Source organism: Anopheles merus, chromosome 2L, assembly GCF_017562075.2.
Source record: "Anopheles merus strain MAF chromosome 2L, AmerM5.1, whole genome shotgun sequence".
Classification (NCBI taxonomy): domain Eukaryota; kingdom Metazoa; phylum Arthropoda; class Insecta; order Diptera; family Culicidae; genus Anopheles; species Anopheles merus.
Genome location: NC_054083.1, coordinates 33,587,290 through 33,610,819, shown reverse-complemented (window position 1 = coordinate 33,610,819; position 23,530 = coordinate 33,587,290). Strand labels below are relative to the sequence as shown.

The window sequence follows — 23,530 nt, the reverse complement described above, 5'->3', positions numbered from 1 at the left end:
CTCTTTCTTACATCGTTCCGAAATCACTTGAACAGGGAAAAAAAACTGAAGATACTATTATACTTGACTATTCTCTCGTAGGAGCGAACGGATGCTGAGGGAATTTCTTCCAATTCTAAACCCTTTGCACACTCACACACATGAGTTCTTATTCTTTCCGGTTTCTTGCTGGCTGAAGCAATAGGGGAAGTTGTTGAAGGAATAAAGTCAGCTTTACAAGGTACGTCAATAGAACGGGCTTTTTCCTGTGCTGTGTTTCAATGCAACCGTCGCCATTGGATGTGGTTTTGCTTTGGTCCCTCGATGGTTTAAACACACACACACACACACACACACACACACACACACACACACACACGCACATATATACACACACGTATACACACGATCACAAGCACACTCACGTGTGTGTATCTTCAAACAAAGAACAAACCCATCCGGGACGACATATGCGGGACACCAGCGGATGTGGCATGACAGCAACGGGTCGGCTTGCTTTGCCCGATCCAATCCGCCGTACCGGATCGGCGTTCCTTGTTTTTGTGGCCACGGGTAGACACACCCGGTGACGAGCGGAGGAAAATCATTCAAAACTTTTCAACGCCCAACCGCAGGACTCAGGCAGGCTCGAGTGTACCACAACCGAAGAAGAAGCATCCTCGTGAGGCAACAAAAAATGAAGGATAACAGCGAGACGCAAGATAAAAGGAGTAGAAAATCCAAAATCTCCAAGTTGTCATAGATTTGTAGCTTCATCCGGCGCGACCGGCCGGCTCTCTGTGGCTTTTCGGTCGTTCTTTTCTTTTTCTTGCCAACCGTATCCCCTTTTGTTAGATGTAGGAGTTCCCCAGCAGCAGCTGGTGCTTTGTGCACTACATTGGCTAGCGGAGGCAGCAGGATTGATCGGTAAGGCATTGATGTGACAAGGCTTCACTCAACTTTGGCTCGGAGGCGATGTACCGTGCGTGCGGTCTGTGCCTGCTGTTACAACGTTGCCTCTGGTTGGTGGCTACACTTTGCAGTCATGTAGACTTTTGTGGAAATTCTGAAATACTTAGTGGTCGCGACACAGTCTTTTGTTGTGGCCTCGGAAGTATAGCGCACATTGTCTCTCAAATCGTTTCAATCGACGTTCTAAGGAATGTAGCTGCTGCTCCTATTTTTTTCCGTTCAGCATGGATATATTGCATTTAAATAGTTAAAAGTGGTAAAGAATAGACTTAACGAAATGCTTAACATGTGTATATGTTACAAAATTTATGGTACATTCAACCAATTTGCTTTTTTTTTTAACAGTTCCCAAGCGAGACTAAAGTGTTGATGCTATTTGAGGCATCATTTCTTCGAACATGATGAATGATCCGTGATTGAAGATAATGAAATGGTTAGTAGCAACGTGATGACAGATCGACGAACATGAAGATTTAGAATTTAATACAAATTCATAAATCCAATTTTAAGTTTAAGCATATAATGTGTTAAACTCTTCATTATCTTACTTTCTTCCGGAATCATACCAATGGTCAACTTTAAGTTCAAAAAATGTTTGGGATACATCATATTTATCTTTATTTCAACTAACAAAAGGAATTCCAAACATAATGATATTTCAAAAGACAAGACATATAAGTAATACTTTATGGACCGTTCGAGTAATCTCACTATGCTAATGTATCTCAAAACTAATGTAACTGTACCATCAATTCGTGCATTGTCATTGTGTCATTGGATTTTTTCATTCTTCTTTAACAGGATGGATACGATACAGATCTATTAGCTCTTTAATGTCTTTATCTTTAATCATCATCACTAACAAACACACATAAACTAGCAACACTTTAATTGGAACTTTCCTTACCCGGGTTATGCAATACGCTGTACACGGAACCTCCATTTGGTGTGAGCAGTGTGACATAAAGAGGCAATACAACTCAACTCTATACATTCAACACTCGAGCTGGAGTAGCATTTTTGTGCCCCTTTTTTACGCAACACTTCAGTCCGTGTGTTACATTACTACGGCGGCATTCGACACATTGCGGCACAAAGTTTTCTGCACCCAGCTTGCTCCCTCACCCGTCTCACATTCGCAACTAGCTTTATGGTTCGTCCTTTTTCGTCCCTACTGCTGCTTCGCACCAAATTGTCTCGCAGTGCTGCAATCGGGTGCTCGAATGCGGTACAAGGTGAAAGTTTTCTTTTTCTTGTTTTTTTGCTCATTAATTATGTTACATTTCATGGAAATTATTGTAATTAGATTACTCTTTACAAACCGGTGGGGCTGCTCAGTGCCTCCCATTCGGGTGAAGCGTTTCGCATAAATCCAACCACCCCAGGCGAAGGGTGCCAGATCCGGGGAACGGTGAAGCCGAGTGTTAGGAGCAGCCAACTTTTCCGTCACCCATTGCAGACGTCGACCGTGTCCCGTGGGTAAAGTTTTTCGGTGAAACTATTTGCCGACCGAAAACTACCCCGAAACTACCGGGCAAAGTGAAACATAATCACTCAATCGTGCAACGGGCGCTAAATTACATCAATATGCGTCACGTAATGAAGCTTTATAGTTTTAATAAATACGCCACGGTACGGCGATGGCGGGGCGGTGGGAAGCGCTTTGCGGTTATTGCTAACTTGTAACGTTTCACCCCTCGATCCAAATTTGATTAATGTGCAAAAAAGCTCGATAGCATCGAGCTTGCGAGCTGGTATTTGGAGCTCATCAAAAGCTACCGTTCAAATGGGTTTGCGGCGTCGAGCAGCAAGTTTGTTGTTGGGGCAAATTTTGTAACATTTTAGCACAAAATATAGTTTGCTGGTATGGTCGGTTCTATTCATCGACCCCGCCTCCTCTCTTCCTGTGAATGTTGCTTCAAAGCACACACCGGTGGTTTGCAAAGGTATGAAGAGTTCCCCTTTTGAATCCCCTTACTAATCTCCTGATAGGATTATTAATCGCAAATCCTCTGATCAATAGCACCACCCTTTCGGCTTACACCACTCAAGACACCGGAGGGCTAGTGAGCCCGGCGGTCTAGGGCGAGCAACATTACGGTTGGCAATCCTGTACCCGCACGGCCCCGCAAAGGCATCCCTCAGGAGGTGGGATCTGGGGCGGAAAATCACCAGAGCAATCAACAGCGAGCGCATTTTGTCGACCCAATCGAAGCCATCCCGATGCTCCGGTGGCCGGGTGGCTGTTGCAAAATAGTTTAACGAACAGCTATTCAGTCGCTAAGCCGGGCTGGCTGGTGAGTGCGGGGGTACGAGGGCACGGGCTTTGCACGTGCACGGCGGGTACCCATCGGTCGGACGAATAGCGAATCGGGCCAGCGCCTTTATCACCATCGGAATGTGTACGGATTCTTGTGCCGTTTGCTTCGAATGTTTCCAAGTTAATCATACAAGGCACACCCCGGGTATGGGACCGGTGCGCGAAACGGCTTGCAACAAATTCCTCGCCATTTTGTGGATGTAACTTTCCACCGAATGCAGAAGCGAAGCTCCTTCTCCTCCTTTTCAAAGGGCCCGGGAAAGTTGTGAAAGGTGCAATCGGGCCATCGATGTTCTCTGGGGGGATATTTCTGGAAGGGGAACAGGCACAACGCTCCCGATATATCGATGCAAGGCGAACGAGATTAAGTGGAGCGAAGGTGCTGGAAAGGTACGCTCGAGAATGAATGCAAACTTGATTCGATCCGTGAACGGGAGGGAGGTGGGTTTAGCTGGGAGAAGTAAAACTGGCTTTCAATAGGGGACGAAATTGCATTGCTCTGTTCCAGTGTGGTGAAGTGGAAATGGTTCACTGGAATGTATCAGCTCGGCGATGGGTAATTTAAACCTACATTGCCAGATGCGAAATTCATTTGTGTTTTGACAGAATAGGGCTTTGATTTAGCGCACGGGAGCGTTTCATAACTTTGTTTGCAGGAAACAATTGTGTGTGTAATACGGTAAAATGTTTTGTGGTAAAGCATGTGAAGGTCAAATCACACCGTCGGACGACGTAGGACACTTTTCGGATGGTTTCGAACAGCAAGTTTAATTTTGGAATGTAATGAGAGAGAGCTGAAGAATGTGTACCACTTACCTCGGATGATGTCAGGTAGCACAGGCGCGAGTCGGTGCTGTCGATCGATGCTTGCTGCACAATTCCGTAGCGTGGCTCCCGGTCGCTCATGTAGTCCGAGCGCAAGCTGTCTTGTCTGTCGAAGACGCCTCTGCAAGAAGGAAGAAGATGTATGTTAGCAGTATATCTATTTGCTGTTTTTTATTTGATTTAATGAAATATATTCTGAAGTCATTAGTGCGAAGTGCATTAGGAACCTTGCTAGATTTCCTCGATGCAGGACTATCTTGGAAGGTCAAAATGATTACTTAATATCTTACAACTTTAACCGAAGCTTACTTAAAATATCACAGGAAGTGAGGAAGATTACGAAATGATATCACTTTGTCATCTCATAGCTGTGCCCTAAAATAAATGGATTCAATAAACTACTCTCTCTGGATTAAGGATATGTTTATCAATGCTACATTTTACTCATTAGAATCACACTCATCAACACTCATCAGCCAAGCCTTATAGCGCAAAAGTTGCTCAAACCAAGTGAAAGGAGCAAAATATATCTTATTCCATTGACAACTTTCATCTACCCTTGTTTCGATTTATGTTTACGGTTATGACCTAAGCCCACTGGTTTCAAACCAGGACCAAAATGCTGTCCATAATTATATATTGGTAAGAATAGCCCTCATGAGACATCTGTATCTATCTACCCTTCTGTAGCAAGAATTGGCACATCAAATAATAAATCGTCTATGCTAGACAACAAAAAGCAATCAGCAGTAATCAAGCAAGTTCAACAATTCTTAGAGTCGGATTACACCCTTGAGACGAAACATGAAGATAGATTGGTATGTAAAAAACATGGGTGAAATCGATCGATTATTTAATACACTTTTTGCTTTCTTTTTTTCAAATTAAATTTACTCAACATTTGGTAAACTTGTTTTACACCAAATTAAGTTGAGAAGCTGCATAAATTAAAGCTCAGTATACACAAAATGAATTCATTGTTGTTTGTTCTTCATCTAATAATATGTGTAATAAATCTTACCGTTGCTCGAATGAGTCCGCTCGATTGCTCTTGTAGCCGGAGTCGTTCAGGCTCGAGTCTTGGCGTAGCGAGGGCAATGAGTCCCATGGGGACCGTTTGTGGCCACCCCCGGCGTTGCTCTGTGACGAAACCAAACCAGGTCCGGAGCCGGACCCAAAGGTGGAGCTGCCCGAGCGCCAACCGTCCGAGTGGCGGAACCACTGTGCCCGGGCCGACTCTCCAATGCACGAGGCACAGCGAGTCGTCGTCGAGTAGCTGCTGCGACGAGAAGAATCGAAAATTAGTATTGAAATGCAATAGAGAAAAAGGTGACCATGTAGAGCTACACTTACTTGGAGTTATGGTCACTGAGATAACCTCGGTCCCGGTCACGGTCACGCTCACGCTCACGTATCAATTCATTGCGATCGCTGTAGTATCCGTCGCGGTCTCGATCACGCTCCCGTACCGTCACCGGCCGCTCGTTGCCACCGAGACGGTGTGGTAACGGAAGTGTTGACGATTTAGCACTGCCTGTAATGGTAATGAAAGAAAAACATGAGAAATGAATGGCTGAAATCTTATCATGTTGGCTAACTGTGTATGTGGTACAAACACCCAAAAACACCAATTGGTGCTTCTGCTTTGTCAAAATTAATTTCCCCAAGAAAGATCCGAAAGGGATTTGTTCCCAAAAACGATAGGGAAAATTCCACGAACTAATCCTTCGCTTTCTGTGCTGGGATGCCGATGGATGAAAGGCATCTGGCAAATTACCTTTCGACAGCAGAATGCTCTCCTCATACGTCCCACCTTCTATGCACCTCACATTGCTGGCAACAAAATGTCAACCACGAACCGAAGAGAGCGTCCTTGTCTGACGTTCCGTTCAAATCAAATTTAATCAATTATTCAAAATTTTCAACTCCATTTGCTACAAATTGGAGCGGAGGCGTGCGACGGCTGACGGGTAACAGGTGCCCTTTTCGAAGGGTTCCGAGCGCTGCACGTGCGATAGGAAAAGGAATGTATGTGTGTTGTTGGTGTTGCTGTTGATGTTATTAAATTGTGTCGTTCTAGGCTCTGTCGCCGTTAGAGGACCGCTAATCCTTTGATGGTCCGTAATTAAACGCTCGTGCCTCACACGAAATTCTATTTCCAGGGGTTTGCACATCAGAACAGTAAACAAGGCTGTGTGCTTACTTTGGTGCCATTTTTGTACCTGCCGCATACAAATTCCATTTTCTTCGAGAACCCAAAAGCGGATCAAAAAGGTGACCGAAAGGGTTAATTTTTAATCAGTTTATCGATGGTTCCACCAATGACGATGATGGCTTGAAAAAGATGTAATATGAAAAAACGAGCTTTGCAACAACTTATTTTTGGCAAAAACTTTCCCAAGAAAAGTTGCATGTAACATTTTACACACTTGATTGGCCGTGAAAGTATCCCACCAGCAATGAACATTTGCATATTATATGGTAGATAGTTGAAAGTTATGGAAAGACTATTTACAGTAACTTAGCTCATATGACTAAAATACACAACTATCTCTTTGATTAACAGAATAAGACATATTATGATTGCGAGGATAAACTGTATCGCGAAAATAGAAGTTTTTTCCCATCGTGATGCGAATGCATCTAATTGTATAACTCTTCTATATGTAATAGAAAGATAATAAAAACTTTAAAACATGTACACATGCGTACGAGGATAAACTACAGTATTATTGTCAGATGTAAATTTCGCTTGCAGAAACTAGGGCATGTAACGTACAGTTAGTTTTCTTGCCATCGTGCCTGATCGTTATGCTTTTATCAGGAGCAGAACTGTGGGGAATCACCTGTGCTCATATAAATGTTTTTTTTTTTTCAATATTTACTAGTACTCTAAAGTAATACACGAGAATGTTGATTTGTCATACGGTTTAATAGACAGATACGTATAACAGACACACAAAAGTTGACAGGTTTTCTATGAATTCATGATTACGAGACTAGAGTCTGCAGGTTGCTTTCTGGGATTACACTGGGATGTATAGAGCATAGACGCAATGAACTGCAAAAACCTTAAATTTTATGTCTATCAGCTATTTCAAGGGATGATATAACAATTATTGTAAATTATTATATCGTTATTTATTACTTTATTACTCTTTGAGGTAATCGATACTGCTACAATTTACAATAGAGTCGATGCCGAGGTGGCAGTCGATGTGGAGGTGTGGCGTTTCATTGATTTTATAGAGTCTTTAGACTAACTGGCTTTAATCATCTCTAGAGATGCCGCATAATTCAACGTTTCATACAATTTGAAAAGGTACATTAACATTTGATGCTAGGATACATAGCTTACAAAAAGTAGTGATATTATTCAAACTGTTGATAAGATTCCCCTATCGGGATGGGAAGTAGCTTTAAAAATCAATTACTTTTTGTTCGCTATCTTCAAATTACATTCGGTTAGAAAAGAAAAGTAAAGAGAGATAGAAATATAAAAACTGTAATAATCAACATATTACGAAATGGCCATCGCGGTGTTCCGAAAAGTCACTTTATCTCAAAGGATATGTGTTGATAATCCCAGCTGCACTCCAAAACGCTACCACCTATATTATACCACCTTGCACAATTCTGTCAATTTACTGTTAGGTGCGTGTATAAGCAATAGAGATATGCAGCACATTCTCCTAGTGTATTGATTATCTACGTCCCAATCTGATCGAACATTTTTATTCAAAAAGTCTCTCATTGAAAATCCAAGGTGTTTAGACCAAGAAAGGAGGTAGGAAAATTCATATAACAACAATCAAACAAGAAGCTACAGTGGAATCTCTCTAAGTTGAAGTCTCTTCAGGAGAAATTATTTTTTTAAGATGAATATTTAGACGATCCCGTCATATTCCATTCATTTTATGTCTCTTCAAGATGAATATCTCCCTAAGGCGTATATTCTCCTACCTACATACGCGATTTGGCAGCCGAAATTCTCTCAGTTGAATTTTTGGGTGGCAGTTCACAAAAATATTTGCCAAAGGATTCCATGTTTTTTTCGTGGTTTCATGAATACTTGGTGCTTATTACATTAGTTGTTGCTTGTTTTGGAATATTTGAATTATGGATTAGATTTTGCACCTTTCTTATTGATTCAAGATTTAATTATCGATAATAATAATATTCTGGTTATGATGAATACAAAGATTCATGATGATCCGGATAATTTTGTTTCAATCGCAAAATACTTTGTTCGATGTAACACATCATAAAGGTCCTACTACCTTGGCAAGGATATCTTTCAAAAACTTTTGATAAATCCTTGTGACTTCAATGCTGTATAATTTTAAATTCCGAATGTACTACCACTCGTTTAACTATTCCCATATACTTACTTCTTCTAATTGGATACGGACTGCGTTGGTTGGAGCCGGGCAAGCTTTCAGCCAACTCCAAGTTTTCCATACTCTGCGACAGCAGCGCCTCAAACGTATGCAAACTGTACGACTCTGCGTCCATGCCCTTCGCCAGCGTGTTGCGCAGATGCATCTCGTACTCCAGCAGCAACCGCGACGTTGGTGAACCCGGCGTAGGAGTAACGTTGGGAGGGTTCTAAAAGAGAGGAGTATAAGCATATTTGGTTATTCGGATTAGGTACACCACGCCACCATTGAGGTGCAATCGGTCCCGCCAATCCTACCTGATGGTGATGCGAATGTCGTCCACTCTGCCGTCCGTACGGCGGCTGATCCTGATCCGAGTTGCCGTTGCTTGAGCTGGGCGTGGTGGCGTAGCACTGATTGTCGAACATCACGTTATCCGATGGTGGTGAGCCCTCCACGCAGCTTCGCTCACGCTCGAGCTCCAGATACAGCCCGCGTCCACCGTGTTGATGGCCTCTGCCTATTTCGTGCGATGATCTGTTGATAAAGGATGGTAGTGACATTAACATTAACCTGTAGTTGATTTTCTTAATGATGAAGAAGGATACACACCTTGAGCCAGAGAAACGGGAGCTCTGACTAGCGTTACGTGAAATGGTGCCGTTATTGTTTAACATATGTGCATTGTGAATAGTGTGCTGATGCGTATGAGGAGTGTTGGTTGCAGAGTTATAGTAATTGTAACGGCGTCTGCCCATCTCCGGCGATGTCACGGGACTTTCGGCACTTGGCATTGGCTTCAGCATGCGCTTCATGGTAGATGAATCTGGGGGCGAAGTAATGCAAGATTGTTAATTAGGCAGCGTTCTACATCGACCGTTTGCAAGTAACTTCCAGCAGCTGGAAACACTAACCAACATTCATATCCTCTGTGCTCTTGGACTTGTTACGTCTAGCCGTGTTGTTGTTGATGATGTTGTGATGCATGTCGTGTTGATCGCGGGGCTAAAAGAAGCAGAGCAGAAGACGAGCGGGTTAGAAGAGCCTGACAAAGCGAACAGTGTAGCAACATCTACCATCTCTTCATTGAAGTCCTTCGTTCTGGTGCCGGTACCGGTGGACGTGGTCTTGGTTGAGCGTTCCGGCTGCTGCAATGTACCGCCGGCCTGGGTGCCCTCTGATTTGGATGTTTCCTCGGGACGTTGATTACCCATGGCGGAACCTGATTCATCCTGCCCAATCTGCGACCCGACATGATTCTGCGTGACGGCTGTTCCGGTGACGGTTCCAACGTTAGTCATTGTACTTGTTTCTTGGGACTTTGTCTGTCTGTGGCCAGCTTCTACGATAGAACATACAGCAACAAGAAAGATGTTAACGCATTGACTACTCTGAAGATCTTAACATCTCTTGGTTGAATTGTCCAAAAAAGACTAATTTTAGTTCGCAAAAACTCAAAAGAAACTAATATTTGCATTCTTCTTGCATTCACAAAACGTTAATGACACTCTTTTCTACCATGCCCATACCTTGACTGTTGATCGTATTTCCCTGAGTATTGTTTGCTCCAACATTGTCGTACAGTGAGGTGCTGGAGGTGGCCGTCGCAATCTTTTCACTACGCAGCGTCTCCGTCTCCGTAGCCCGGTTGGTAGCCCTCGGAAGGGTGGATGATCCTACAAAGGTGTGCCATCATGTATTAGTGAAATAACAAGACGCTCATCTCGATGTTAAATTCGGCGCAAAACTTACCACGATACCGTGGATCCTGGGCCCGAATCCTAGCATACTGTTCGGCGGTCATGCAGGTGCACTGGGGTTCCCGGGCGCGCGACGGGCTCGCCGGCGTGCTGAGCGGTTTCCTCTTCGTCTTAACCTTGCCCTTCCCAGGTGGATCAAGTTTTAGTGAATAGCTTGAGGAGGCCTTTCGTGAAAATTTGAAAGAAGGCGACTGTAAAACGTCGCACTATTATTAGGGTGATGAATGGCTATGGCAGGGAAGACGGCGCGCAACTGGACTGGAACACTGGTGGTGAAGGTGTGTGTTTGAAAGGTGGAGGTGGGGGCGGGAGCTGCATGACAGGAGTTGGAATGGGGGAGTGATTGTGAAAGGTACCCGGCGGGTTCTAGTTTATCGCTTGCGCTTGATCGCAGGCGCCATCTGGGTGCGTTTCCGCACTCGTACTTTCTTGGATTCAGATTCGAACGCGAGTGGCGCAGGAGTTGTTGAGTTTGGAGTTTAGTTGGACGGTGTCGCCCGGGGGTGGTTGGAGTTGGAGGATGCTCATTTACTCACAAATAATAGTGCAACATTTTATTAGCGGCATAGTTTAGAGATAGAACAGGTGTGATAGCGATAAGTAGAATGGAGTGAAAGGTAAAAACACAGCTACAGCCGCAGAGCAGCCGCTTGGATGCGGTAGGTGGTTCGTGAGTGTGTGTGTGCGTCTGTTGAGTGAAGACGTTTGTGTTGTTTGTGGGTGCGAAACGATCGGATCGTGCGATCGTGCGGCTCAATCAGTGTTGACTCAGACTCACGATATACTCATACACACATACATACGGATACAGACATACAGACACACACACATACACACACGTAAACAATCAGGCAGTGTAGAATGGTGGGCAGAGAGATAGCCAGACAGCAAGAGAGCTTAGAGAGAGTTTCGTGAGGGTTACCTCACGCGTACACACTTGGCATACACTCATAGAAACACAGATCGGTTGAAGTAGCAGTAGTAGAAGAAGTAGTAGAAGTAGTAGTAGTAGTAGTAGTAGTAGTAGTAGTAGCAGTAGTAGCAGTAGTAGCAAAACAGCAGTAGAAGTAGCAGTACCACACTGGATGAAAGATCGTTAGCTATACTTACACAACATTCACGGAACTGTTTCGCATCGATCGGGGATGTAAAGTTCAGGCCCCAGGTATCGTTCGTCATCGGGTCCTTCCAGTAGATGAAGCATTCTGAGGCCTGCCCAATGCGTGTGCCTAAAACGAGAAGCAACTGGGTGTCAGTTTGACTGGACGCACGCTGGTCGGAGCGATTGTTTCGTTCTTACCCGGTTGCACTAGTCGTACGTCAAGGATCTTATCGACCTGGCTGTTGTATGCGGTGATGTGGAATACGCACTCGGGCGAGTCCTGAATGCAGGTGATGTTCACCGGTACCAAATCCTCCGACACCTGCTGCCATTTTACGGTGCCGGCACCGCTAGCCGATACGTGGAACACTTCTGCCCACAACCTGTAATGATGGTTCGCACAAGTAACAAAAAAACCCGGATCAGCTAGATTAACGGCCTTTTCCAATGATAGAAAGAACGGCGCCCCACTCTACGAGCCCATTTCCGTCGTATTCTCCCGAAGAACGGGGAAGGAATATTGAGCGGAAAATCGTTTTTTCGGCTTTCTCGAAATCCTTCTAATCTCACACACGAAAAAAAAAACAACAGTGGAACTACTATGGCACCACCTCCAATGACTAACACACAAACACAAACGTAAACCTTACCTCAGGAGATGGCCGTCCCGCCTACGGGATGCTTGCCAAGGAGAATCTTCATAACGATATGCCTTCCGCATAAGCGGCGCACACGAGCAGCTTAGTTTATTACCCATAGCGCAACTTGGGCACCCAGCCTGTCCTCCTGTCGTTTTCCGGAAAGCAGATGTGCGAAAGAGACATTGTAGAGATTGTGAGCGAGTTCGCGGCATCGGGCATAAGGGGGGACCCGAGGGTTACGTGAGCGTTGGAATTTAGTGGCGCTGCGAAGGATTACGAAGACGCAGTGGACCGCTGGGAATACGGGCTTTGCCCTTTCGCCTTCGCAGCGCCATCTGCGCCAACTGGTTCGGGGGGGCGGGATGGTTTGGGGATCGTTTTGTTACCTGAGGTTCCTTGCTGTCACCACATCCCACTGACATCGGCTCGTGAAAGAGCTTGGCCTCGGTTCAACGACTGGGACCGCTGATTATGTCTGTGGCTGTAGTGACGGCTGCCACGCTACAAGACGCCAGTGTCGGGGGAGGGGGAAGAGAAACGCAACGAAGTGTATTAGTACGGCTAGCAGGGCGCGGGCATTCGACGGCTTTCGGCATCGAGTGAAAGGATGTGTGCACAGAAGTTCTGGGATCCACGGTCGGTGCATTATTGCGGGCGGGTGAGTTGGCACCTTAAGGGCGTGTTCGGCGCACCGTACCGAATGAGGCAGGGGTAGTAGCACCGCGTTCGTACGTTCAATTCATGGCACTAGCAAATACATTCTTCATCGGGGGCATTGTGTATGGGTTTAAAAGTTTAAAACTCTATAACCGCCCATACCCACACACACACACACACGTGGACTGCTTACAATGGGAATTGCGTTTGGTGCAGCTTTGCAAAGTGCAATCTCGAGATGGGTTTGCTTGCGAGAAAAGGGCCTGCACTCACTACTCCCTGGCACGCTCTCGTTCTCTCTTTTTCTCTCTACTGCGATCCGTCCAGGGACAGTCCGGGGGCGAGTTCCGAGTTGACCTAAATTTATATTTAATACAACTCCCCCGCCACACTGGCATTGAGCAGTCATCGACAGGAAGCAGAATCACGGCGATGAGATTAGAACGAAGTCGGCTCGCTGCCGACAGCGGTGGCGGTGGCGGCGCCTTTGCTGCTCACCCTCGCTCACTGAGCGCTGGTGCAGTCTCACTATGCATGCCGGATGTTTCGTAATTGACATTGAGTGCTCAAGTACTTTGGCGCACGAATTGAACGTGAAGAACGGGGCGTTCTCTCCTTTTTTTTGAGATGGGTGGTAGGAGCTTAGGATATGGAGATTGGCATTTGGTGGTGGTTCGGAATAATAATTGAGGTTTTTGATCCTTTCGAAATCTAATGAAGTGCATGCTTAGGACTAAGGCTCAAAGTAAAGGATTAGATTTAAGGGACGGATGATCAATTTTTATTTATGTAACGAAGAATTTGTTTTTTTTTTTTTAACACGAACTTGTTTGTTTATCATGAGCTAGTGTTAGAGTAAATGAGGCTATACTGTTGGCTACGCAGACTTTACAAAACTACGATGAACAATAGTACAAATGCTGTACAATCAAGTATGAGAATGATGGTTTTTGTTTTTTGATTATTGAAAGCAATGATTTATGTGTCTTCATGAACGATACTCCATTACCTCTATACTGATCGATATCGTTTTCGAGCTATTTACACATCGGAGAACGATATGATATGAACGCGCTAGCCAAACTACCAAAAATAATACGCTTCGAATGCTTCAAAACCAATTGTAAACCAGCACGAGAAAAACGCACATCGTACGCTGTATACTACTGTCTGGATTGAAAACACACACATAGATATAAATATTACACAACTTGATTACGAAAAGAGAATTTAAAATCGCGTTTGGATACAGCAAAATTAGGAAATGTTAATCTTTTGCGATGCATATTTGTTAAAATCAAGAATAATAGTAGCTAATAGTAGCACACACAATAAAGTAAGATTACGCTAATAGTGTTAGCATAATCTGTTTTAAAAATACTATGTAATGCCAATATTTAATTTAAAAAATGAAAAATTCTTCTACAGCTACAGCACAGTAGCAGCAGCAGCAGCAGCTCCTACGCAAACATAAAAAGAAGACAAAATGAAAAGAAAAACAAAAACCAAACAAACACACACAAACAGCGGCTTTTCAACGTTTGTACACTAAGGTCAGAAAAACGAGAATGCGGGAGCGGTGAAACGAAAACGCGAAGTGGAACGAAATCTCAAGACAATTTTTTAAGGGGAGACAAAAAAGCTGCAAGAACCTGTCGCAATACGGGCTAGCGCTTGTGTTTGCAGGCTGCACACTATTTACCAAAGCTCATTCGCACACAGTGATTGGTTCGCATCATTCTCATAAATTGTAGCGTAGTTCTTTTTCTTTGTTTTGTTCGTTATTGCTGTTCGCACGTTTTTTCACGTTTTTGCCAGTAGATGGTCGTAGTTACCGTTTAGCGGGATCGATGTTTGTGTATTTAAATAAATTGTTTACTCTTTTTTTTTTATTTCCCACTTTTTACAAACTAGCCCCTTAAGCAAGCGTTTACACACTGGCGTATGTTGTCCGGGCCCCTACAGCATATGCAGGTCTAACACACGCGTAGTACCAATTTTAGCGTTTAGGTTTTATAATTTTGTATTTATTTTAGACTTCACAGAACAGAGAACGTAAACGGGAGTGTGTGGTAAGTTAAAAGTGGTAAGGAAAGTAGAAAGAAGTGTTTTAAGAGCAAACAAAAATCAGAATAAGGAGAAGGAAAATAAAGAGAAACGAAAGGCTTATTATTTTTAAAAAAATGCTACGTGTGTGCGGTCTTGGATAAAGTAAAACCGAACGAAAAACAAAACAAAAGCATAAAAGAAAAAGAAAAGGTGGATCCGTGGTGGAAAAACATACCTCGAAGTGGCCCCAGCCATCGGCGTTCATCTTGGCAGCCTCTACGCTACCCTTAGCTCCCATTTTGTCTTACGCGTGAGTGTGTCTTTTTCGCACCGTGGCCGCTCTCTAGCCGGGGTTTTTGCCTGCTGGCACCGTTTTGGCCCCCGTTTTACTTTCTGCCAACCCTTTTAGTTTTACCACAAAACGTCTTTCAACGTTCTTTCGAAGCTTTCGTGTTTTGTGTTCTCAAAATGGGATGCCTTTTTTTGACTGACTGTTAGGGGAGGGGAGATTTTCACTGTATTATATTACGCTAACGTTTGAATGAGGAGAAGGAAAATTGTTGTCGTTTGGGTTCGATTGCTTGCTTTCTAGCAAATGACATCAACTTTGGGGTTGTTGTTGAGCTATAAAAATGTTCACTATTTTCGGTGTTTTTTTTTTTTGTATGTACAGCAGGTGGCGGGTATGAAATACGAGGTGTTATTTTTTTTTTGGGTTTCGCTTATAGATGTAGTAAAATTTTAGCACTTTTCAATCACACTTTTCTCTCCATTCGTTCTCTCTTGCTCTCGCTCACTTGTGTTTCATTCCTGCTCTCCTGGCTGTTTGTGTCTCGTTCGGGCAGCTTCCTTCGAATTCGAACGTACACATACACACTCGCACACACACACACAGACACACGTACACTATTTTCGATCGCTCTCGCTCGCTCTATCTCAACTGTGTCAGGGAACTGTGTTGTCAATTAGGCAAAGGAAAACAAACGAAAAATTAAGAGGAAGAAAGCGATGCGTCAAACACACCCATCTTAAAGAAAACTATAAATTGTGCAAAATGCACCCATGGGCAAGGAGCTGCACATGCTACGGGAGGGACGAGGCAAGCCCTGTCAACAAATTCTTTTTTTGCCAAACGCCAACAGTATCTGCTATTGAAGCAAAACTACACTTTCCCACCGTTTCTTACTGTTTCGTTAGTGGCAGAGTTTTAAATCCACTTCGCTTTCCCTTGCTCGACCACTGTCACCCACTCCCTCGCTCCGGCCCACACGATTTACCTCAGAATTGGCAACAAAAAAGGAAGAAATTTCACCCCCTGTTACGGTGAGTCGAGAACAAACCAACACCCCAAATACGTCACCGAACGGATAAGGCATCCGCATCCGCCGACCACACGAAAATCGGGCAACTTTTCACGCACACGCTTTGCACGATGAAAACCGCATGTGAAAACGGTCGACAATAGCCCCACACATATACATACATACACACACACACACACGTTTGCCTGATCCTGCTTTACAGAGCTTGCACAGCCAAAAAAGAAAACCACGGACACTACATACGAGCACAACCGTACGCCGAAGCACACAAACACACGCGCACGCATTTGGCAGCTCTCGCTCGACCACCCTTCAATCGATCCGGTGAGCGGATGAGAAGCGAGCCAGCATCCCTTTCACTGACACGGTCACCGACACACCGTACGCTCACCAAGCAGGTTGTTCATCTCACGCTAGCCACCCCTATAGTTCATCGTGAGAAGGCACTGGAGACAGCTCACCGCTCACCGAAGCCACTCACGAAGGGATGCTGTGACGAAACGGTGTCGGAACGCGGATCCTGTTGTCGCTTCTGCTTTGATCTGTAGTTTCGCTAGAAGAATTATTTCCCTCTCGACAAGCTACACGCCACGAACCTGCACTGCACAATACCGCCTAAAGCGTGCGCTTGTTCACGGCACGGGATGGCTGTGACTGTGGCCGTACCAGCTTCCGAAACCCAGCGAGACGTGCGTGTCCCAATAAACGACTCACGAGCGACTGACTCCGACTGCTCACTGCTGCTCCCAAAAACGCAGGGAGGGAAGACAGCACCAAACTGTCATAACCTAATTTCCGTCAGCGTCGAAACGAACATAACGGTCCACTCACTTACCCCACGCAATCTCAGTTTCTGCTGCTGCAAAACCAAATTTTATATCGATGGGCTACAACACTACACTGATCCTACACTGTGTATGTGTACTCAAACGCTAAGTACCGTGTCTTGATAAACTATTTTCCACCCGGACGACGGTCGAGACCAATGCTTCACCGTGCAGGGCGCTCTGTCCGACGAAAAAAACTCCTCCGTTTCCTGCGAGCTGCTGCGAGTCTTTCGGGGGAAAGCCCTACTTTTTTGTCCCTACCTCGGTGGCACAGTGCCTTACCACTACCAACAGACGCTCACCACACGTACACGCGCACAGGTTCGCCCATCGCTCGGGAGAGCGCGACAGAGGAAAATGTTGCTCGCAGGAGCAGAGATTTCCCAACACCGACACAAAACCACTGGTGGAAAATCCCGTCCGGATGCTGCGCTCGGCGACTGCACACGCTTACGCACACACGCACACGTGGCGACGGGAGAGAGAGAGAGAGCTACGAGAGCAAGAGATGTGTCTAAGAGAGTGTGCTGACACCACCCTTGCCGAAAGAGCACGTACCGCGCAGGCCAAGGGTTGCTATGGTGCCGTGAGGATGCTCTCCGACTGAGAGGTGGGAGGAAATGAGAAGGACTGTCAAGCTATGCATTCCTTCTAGCACATTGCATTCGATCCTTTCGTTTGGCAACTTCGCGAGCTTTCGAGAAGTGGACGGTCAGAACCGAAATTCTGCTACATTTCCCGTTGTATCTATCTCGCTCTAGCTTTTTTTTTCCTCAATTTTCAGCATATCTCCCTTTTTCTCGTTGATGCTCTCTCGCAGCAAAATTGGTCCAGCGTTACTATCAGTCACTATCGTTCTATCGCGTTCTTGCAGCAGCAGCAGCAACGGTTTCTCATCTATTTTGTATCCTGCAGTAAACAAAAATTTCATTCACGAATTCGCCCCACCGATGACGATTCCGATGGACGGATGGATGGATGGATGAAACGAGCTGCTTTATGCTGCGACGGAACCACATACCAGTCGCGCAACGTACCACATGGCTGTCGCTGGCGGAAGCTAACGTTTGAATGTTTGATCTAGTCTGATTGGTTGTTTGCTGTTTGCGCGTACACTTCAATTTGCTGAAGCTGCTTCATTGTTGGGGTTGCTTTGTTTTGCAGCAATCCTGTGTTGCAATTCAATAAAGATATTATGTTTTATATGTTTCATGATGTTGAATTTGTTGCATACTGCTTCAAATAAGAAGTAATCTCAGATTAATATATAATTTCTTCTTCCCCGAAAGGTTGTCTCAATTGTATAGCTTTCATAGAAATGGTTTGCCATTTAACACTTCTTGGGAGTGTTTCTATCACAAAATAGGCTTATGAAGAAGGAAAACAGCATTATTCAAGAATTGAGTTAGTTTAAGCTATAAAACAACTGTTTTTGTATCAACAATGGGGCCCTTCACTATTCTAGTCAGCATTTTGTATGGAGTTTGACAGTTGGAGGCTGAAATCATGTAAACACGCCATACAAAACCACACATACAACTAGCCTGCAATTTTCAGTCTAGATTATTCAAGCCTCAAAGCTAGAATTAGATTCGAGTGGTAGAGTGGTAACATGTGTCACCACATATCCAAGCTTGGGTACACGGGCTTGACCCAACCCCTTGGGCGGATGGTGGCATATGGCGAACCAGGAGGGGGGTGGGTATCCCGGGAAACCGGTTGCCTGAACGTCGGGGGGGCAACCCGACGCTAAACAAAACGGTCACGTGGGTGCGGGGCCAGTCACCCAGTCCCATGAAGCAACCGACTACAGAAAGCCAAGATTCGAGTACCTGCTCGAAAAACAAGGTAGTGTTTACATTTATCCCAAGGTGCTTAAAGAGATCAGGTGATGGAATATAGAATCAAAGTGTATGTAGTCCAGGTGGTCTCATAGCATGATTTTAATAACCAAATTGGAACATCACTTTTTGGCAGGATGTGGGAAAACTTTTGCTCCAACGAGCTTTCTGGAGGCTTGACGAATACTCAAAACACTCTTAAAATCTTCATTCACAAGCAGAAACGATAAAAATCAGCCTTCTAAATTCATACACCTTGGGATAAGCCCACCTGTATATTATACTCACTTAGATAGCTGCTCGAAAACTGCTACACAATGCAAACAGCTGACAGGCTGAAATTTCAGCCTTCCAACTTAAAACGGAAAGGGCCCAAATAATGGAAATTGAACCCAGAAAAAGCAATCTTATACATCATTGACTTATAAGAGCAATTCCGACTATGAGTAACTTTTATTAGCACCATGCTCTATGACCTAGTTTGACTGAGGTATTAACAATTAGCATCTCTAGCTTACTTTCTGAACAAAGTTTTTAAGCTTCACAATGTGTCTGTGGTCTGGTTGTGGTGATACCGACTAGATCCTAGAAGAAACTATCCCAGCATCTCCAAACTACACAGAAGTAATTATGCTTTCTTTAGCTGAACAATGCTTCTCCAAGAATACAAACTTTACTCGTGTGGTGTGTGACTTTTCTGCGGGTGTTTGTGAATCTAAATCCAATTTAGCACCCCGCGTCACTGTTGTCACTGTTGTCCTTGCATTACTGCCAACCCGACTGCCTTGATCTGTCCTTTATTTTTATGATGCTTCATATATCGTGCCTGCTACACCTATCACTAACGAACGAATTCATTTTCATTTACATCGCAATACATCGTCCCTCAACATTGTGCGTTGCGTGTGGCGAGCCAGTACTGCCAGCGATGCCACCGCACCATAAAGCGATAAAATCATTTGTCCCCGGTGCGTCCTCGTTGCGTGGCCCATCACCGACCAGACCGAACGAAAATATTTCCACCACGAGGTAGCCATCCTCTACCCCCTTGCGACCGCGGGCTGATGAAGGGCGGTAAATCAAAAACAACTCTATTACAGTGACTCCCGACTTTTGGGGCGTTTTACGTCGCTTTTATTGCATCGTAAGTAGCGCCGTGGTGTGGCGGCGATCGGGTGGTTGTGTAAATGTAAGTACATTAAACAACACTAAAACAAAACAACATCACCCATCCGAGGCGCGAGTGCACGACCGGATTGTGGAGCCGACATGGGAAGGTTCCCTGACGTGTTTAGATTAGCGGGATTACTTTTAGCTTCTCTGTCTTGATTTGAGCAGTGTTTAATCGGCAAAAAACTAAATGCTAGACCAATCTTCAGCGACCAAAGTGGCACTGTAACGTCAAAACGTCACAGTTAATCACGTGTGCTTGTCCGGACGGCACGATTTTATGGTGGGTGCGGTGCGCAAAAGCTTAGTGGTTATGTTTCGCACGGCCTTATCCGGTTTGATTATTAATATTATGTTTCGCGGGATGGGCAAGCTTTGCTGAAACGCATTGTTGGTCGGCGATCTTGACCAAATCTCTTCTGCCGCTCTTCAAACGCGATGACGCCGTGCTTCTTCAGTTTGCCTCGAGCTGACGAGGCTACTTCGGCCAGGCAAGGCTGTCCTTCCGCTTGAGCGCCTTCTTCAAAGCTGAGGGTGCTCGGGGCTGCGAGCTTTAGGCTGCAGTCCCTGCTCAAGAGCCTATTGCTTGGAGGAGTAACACGGTGCGAGCTTGAATGGAAAACTACGCCGATGAATTGAACTATGCTTACAAATATCTCTATTCGAGCAGCGTTGTGTACGATATGATGTGAGAGCTTTCCTATGGCGTTCTTTAAAGACATATTTTCCAAACCGAGTTTTAGAAATAGAATGTGGTGTGTGTGTGTGTGTGTGTGTGTGTGTGTGTGTGTGTGTGTGTGTGTGTGTGTGTGTGTGTGTGTGTGTGTGTGTGACCTATTGTTGGCTGTATTCAAATCCATTTTCATTTTAGCATTATTTTTCCCTTATTCAGTTCCATTTTCAGTATGCACCGTACGTGCCATTCAAAACGCTACAACTCTGAATTGAACAGCACATTGTCTGCTTCATCTTTTTTGTGTGATTAATTTTGGCACTAACTAACACACTCTACCAAATGCGTCGGAAATCCAATCGTTACGCTTCTGAAAAAATAAAATATCATTCACGTCCAATCAAACTCAACAAACAACTTTGTACACAAACGCACGAACACTATGCACTTTCATTACGCTACGTTTACTCGGAACACATTCTCACGACATACAACATGGATGGTACTGATGCGGCTAGATACAGATGCAGTAAGTAGTAGTAGTATGATGATGGTGATGATGTACTTGCAGATGATGGTGGTGGGCTTGGGATGGAGTTCATTCAAAATAAAACTGAAGATGTTTTTTTGCCAAACAAATTTGATCATCCTCAAATCAAATTTCAACGCTTGCCTCAAGAACGAGTGTTATTTAATGTTTAATTTCATATTTCAACGTTAACGTTTATTTTGATTGAAGTCTTTTTATGTTAATTTAAACAAAAAATATATTATTATTACCACTGCTGAATGTCAAAACTACATTGAAAAAAACAGCTCTGCTGCAAATTTGTCTAGCAAAATTAAATCATGTAATGAATCAGATCAATGAAAAGGAGTCAAGTGTAAATCTCAATCATTAAAGTATCCATAGAATTAGTATGTAAGTAAGCATCAAATGACTCTGTAATTTAACAAAAACTGTGGCTTTCTCTCGAGGCCATAGAAAAAATCGTTAAATGAATGCAAACGCTGTTTTAAAACAACATGGACCAGACGCTGGAAGCAAGTTTCACCAGAGTCGACAGATGAAATAGAATCTGCATAAAACAAACACAACTTCCAGATACTCACATACAGACAATAATTTAGCAAAACATAAACTTCTTCTGTTTCTTTTGGCAGACCTTTGAAATGATAATTACAGTTCTGATTCTTTTCCCAAGCAAAAATTATCCTCTCCTGATTAAATCATGATTAGCTGGTAGCAAACTCTCTGACGCACTAAAGTCACACACAATTGCAAACGCACACACACACTCACACACCTGTCGACAAAACGTCCAGCAAAAGAGCGAGAGAAACGAAAGACGGTGAAGAACGAACGTTTAAAACATGTACATTCACTAACAGACGACGATGGGCGCTACTTTGGTTGTCGATGCAGTCGAGTGAAGGCGTTTCTAGCGTGCATGCGTGTGCGTGGGGTGGCGAGCGGTCAACCGCCGGCGATGAAAGGTTAATGATGGTACGATTCATGAAGGCAGGATATGGTTGATGAGTTGATGGGATGTCGATGTTGGTCACACGCACAGTCACACGCATACAGCAACAACCAAAAAACACATACACACAGCCGAGCAGCACAACGCACAGCAATCAATAGTGGCAGCAGTGGCCAATGTGACATTATGTGGCACATAAGTGAAGAGCCAGCAGCAGTAGTAGTACGCAAGTTGTGATGATGGTGATGGTGATGATGATGATGATAACCATCGCAGTAGCAGTAGTAGTAGTAGTAGTAGTAGTAGTAGAAGTAGTAGTACAATTGGAAGTAGTAGTATCAGCAGCAGAAAAAAATGAGACAAACAGGAAAGAAAAGAATGGAGAAAAGAAGAAAAAAACAGATCAACGGGACATTCAACATCGAATGCAACAGGAAATGCAATGTTTGTATATAGAAACATATAAAGACGTCACAACAAAACCTCAACAAATTCGCTCTTTGCCAAAACGGCTTGCGCAACGGGCTTTAAAAATTGATGATTTTGAATAAATCAAACTAACAAATAAGCAACAATGATACACATTTAATTAGTATACACATAAGCAACTGCAACAGCAACACGAGAGCTTAGCAAAAAGATGTTGGCACAAAAACTCGCTGCTTGATTATTACGCCTCTAGATGCGCTGGACGATGGACGCTTTGACTTACTGGTTCAAGGTGTATACAGGAGTTGAACAAAATAGAGCATGACGATCTATTACTGCAACAGCATCTCATGAATTGGCGGGTGGTACTGAAATGGTTGGAAAAGAAGAAGAAGAAGAAGAAGAAGAAGAAGAAGAGAAAAAAGAAACAACATAAACACACGATTAGCGACTAAGCAACATTCCAATTCCGTAGCAGCTACGTAACAGTATGCGATTGCGGGGGCTCCATCCCAAGCCTAATCGAATAAATAAACGATAAAATGTTACCCCTTTTCCTTCACCCCATAAACAATCCCGTTGCTCCCCCTTCCCGTGTGAGGGATCCGCTCTCCGATATCGCTCACTGCCCACTCTCCTTCTTCTGACATCCACTTTTTTCATTCCTCTCCTTTGCCCGTACAAGTGAGCCTAATGTAGCGTAAACGAGATCAAACGCTGCCTTATCTGCCCATTTCAGTGAGAAAACGAGATAAAATCCGTCGCAACTGCATGCTGGCGGTAGAGTACCGAGGCGGGTCTCGTGTCCTGCTGCTCCTCCTGATTTTTTTTTCATTTTTTTTTATTGCACCGCCATCCCGGGTGGGGCGGCGTACAGGGAAGATGCGATTACTGCTGCTAACGAGCGTACCGTGCGCGCACACTACTACCACCATCCCCACCCACCCGGCAGAGCCCGGGTAGCGGAGGCGGCATGATTTGTGCAATCGTCCTCCAGATCGTGCTGCCACAAAATCCACTTCACTCGGGCCACTTTAGCATGCACATGCACATTATTGCATAAGCGATGCGTTCCCGGCTCCCGACACCATCCCACCACG

At 44.5% G+C, this 23,530-nt stretch overlaps 2 protein-coding genes across 14 annotated transcripts in view; both read right to left on the bottom strand.

Annotated features, from left to right (window-relative positions):
- Window positions 1-12,094, bottom strand: part of LOC121593877 — a 102,225-nt gene extending 90,131 nt beyond the window's left edge. Inside the window, exons 1-13 of one of the 2 annotated variants that reach the window (XM_041916625.1) lie at window positions 11,988-12,094; window positions 11,536-11,720; window positions 11,346-11,464; window positions 10,228-10,426; window positions 10,005-10,151; window positions 9,552-9,817; window positions 9,390-9,480; window positions 9,088-9,301; window positions 8,793-9,012; window positions 8,488-8,704; window positions 5,450-5,630; window positions 5,118-5,372; window positions 4,088-4,217 (exon numbers count right to left, since the gene is read on the bottom strand). In XM_041916625.1, the coding sequence (XP_041772559.1) occupies window positions 4,088-4,217; window positions 5,118-5,372; window positions 5,450-5,630; window positions 8,488-8,704; window positions 8,793-9,012; window positions 9,088-9,301; window positions 9,390-9,480; window positions 9,552-9,817; window positions 10,005-10,151; window positions 10,228-10,426; window positions 11,346-11,464; window positions 11,536-11,720; window positions 11,988-12,094 (2,331 nt within the window). The remainder of the gene's footprint in view (window positions 1-4,087; window positions 4,218-5,117; window positions 5,373-5,449; window positions 5,631-8,487; window positions 8,705-8,792; window positions 9,013-9,087; window positions 9,302-9,389; window positions 9,481-9,551; window positions 9,818-10,004; window positions 10,152-10,227; window positions 10,427-11,345; window positions 11,465-11,535; window positions 11,721-11,987) is intronic. The other variant, XM_041916626.1, reaches the window with a different exon arrangement.
- Window positions 12,095-12,380: 286 nt separating this feature from the next.
- LOC121593878 lies at window positions 12,381-22,796 on the bottom strand. 12 transcript variants are annotated; one of them, XM_041916627.1, is made up of 3 exons: window positions 22,714-22,796; window positions 14,920-15,637; window positions 12,381-12,479 (listed from the first exon to the last, which is right to left on the bottom strand). In XM_041916627.1, exons 2-3 carry the CDS (start codon window positions 14,980-14,982, stop codon window positions 12,381-12,383), a joined length of 162 nt encoding a protein of 53 aa, XP_041772561.1. In that variant the 5' UTR covers window positions 14,983-15,637; window positions 22,714-22,796. The 12 variants fall into 12 exon arrangements, with proteins under 12 accessions (XP_041772561.1, XP_041772568.1, XP_041772562.1 ...); XM_041916634.1 differs by lacking the exon at window positions 22,714-22,796 and adding an exon at window positions 21,825-21,843; XM_041916628.1 differs by lacking the exon at window positions 22,714-22,796 and adding an exon at window positions 16,947-17,107.
- Between the last annotated feature and the right edge of the window lie 734 nt (window positions 22,797-23,530).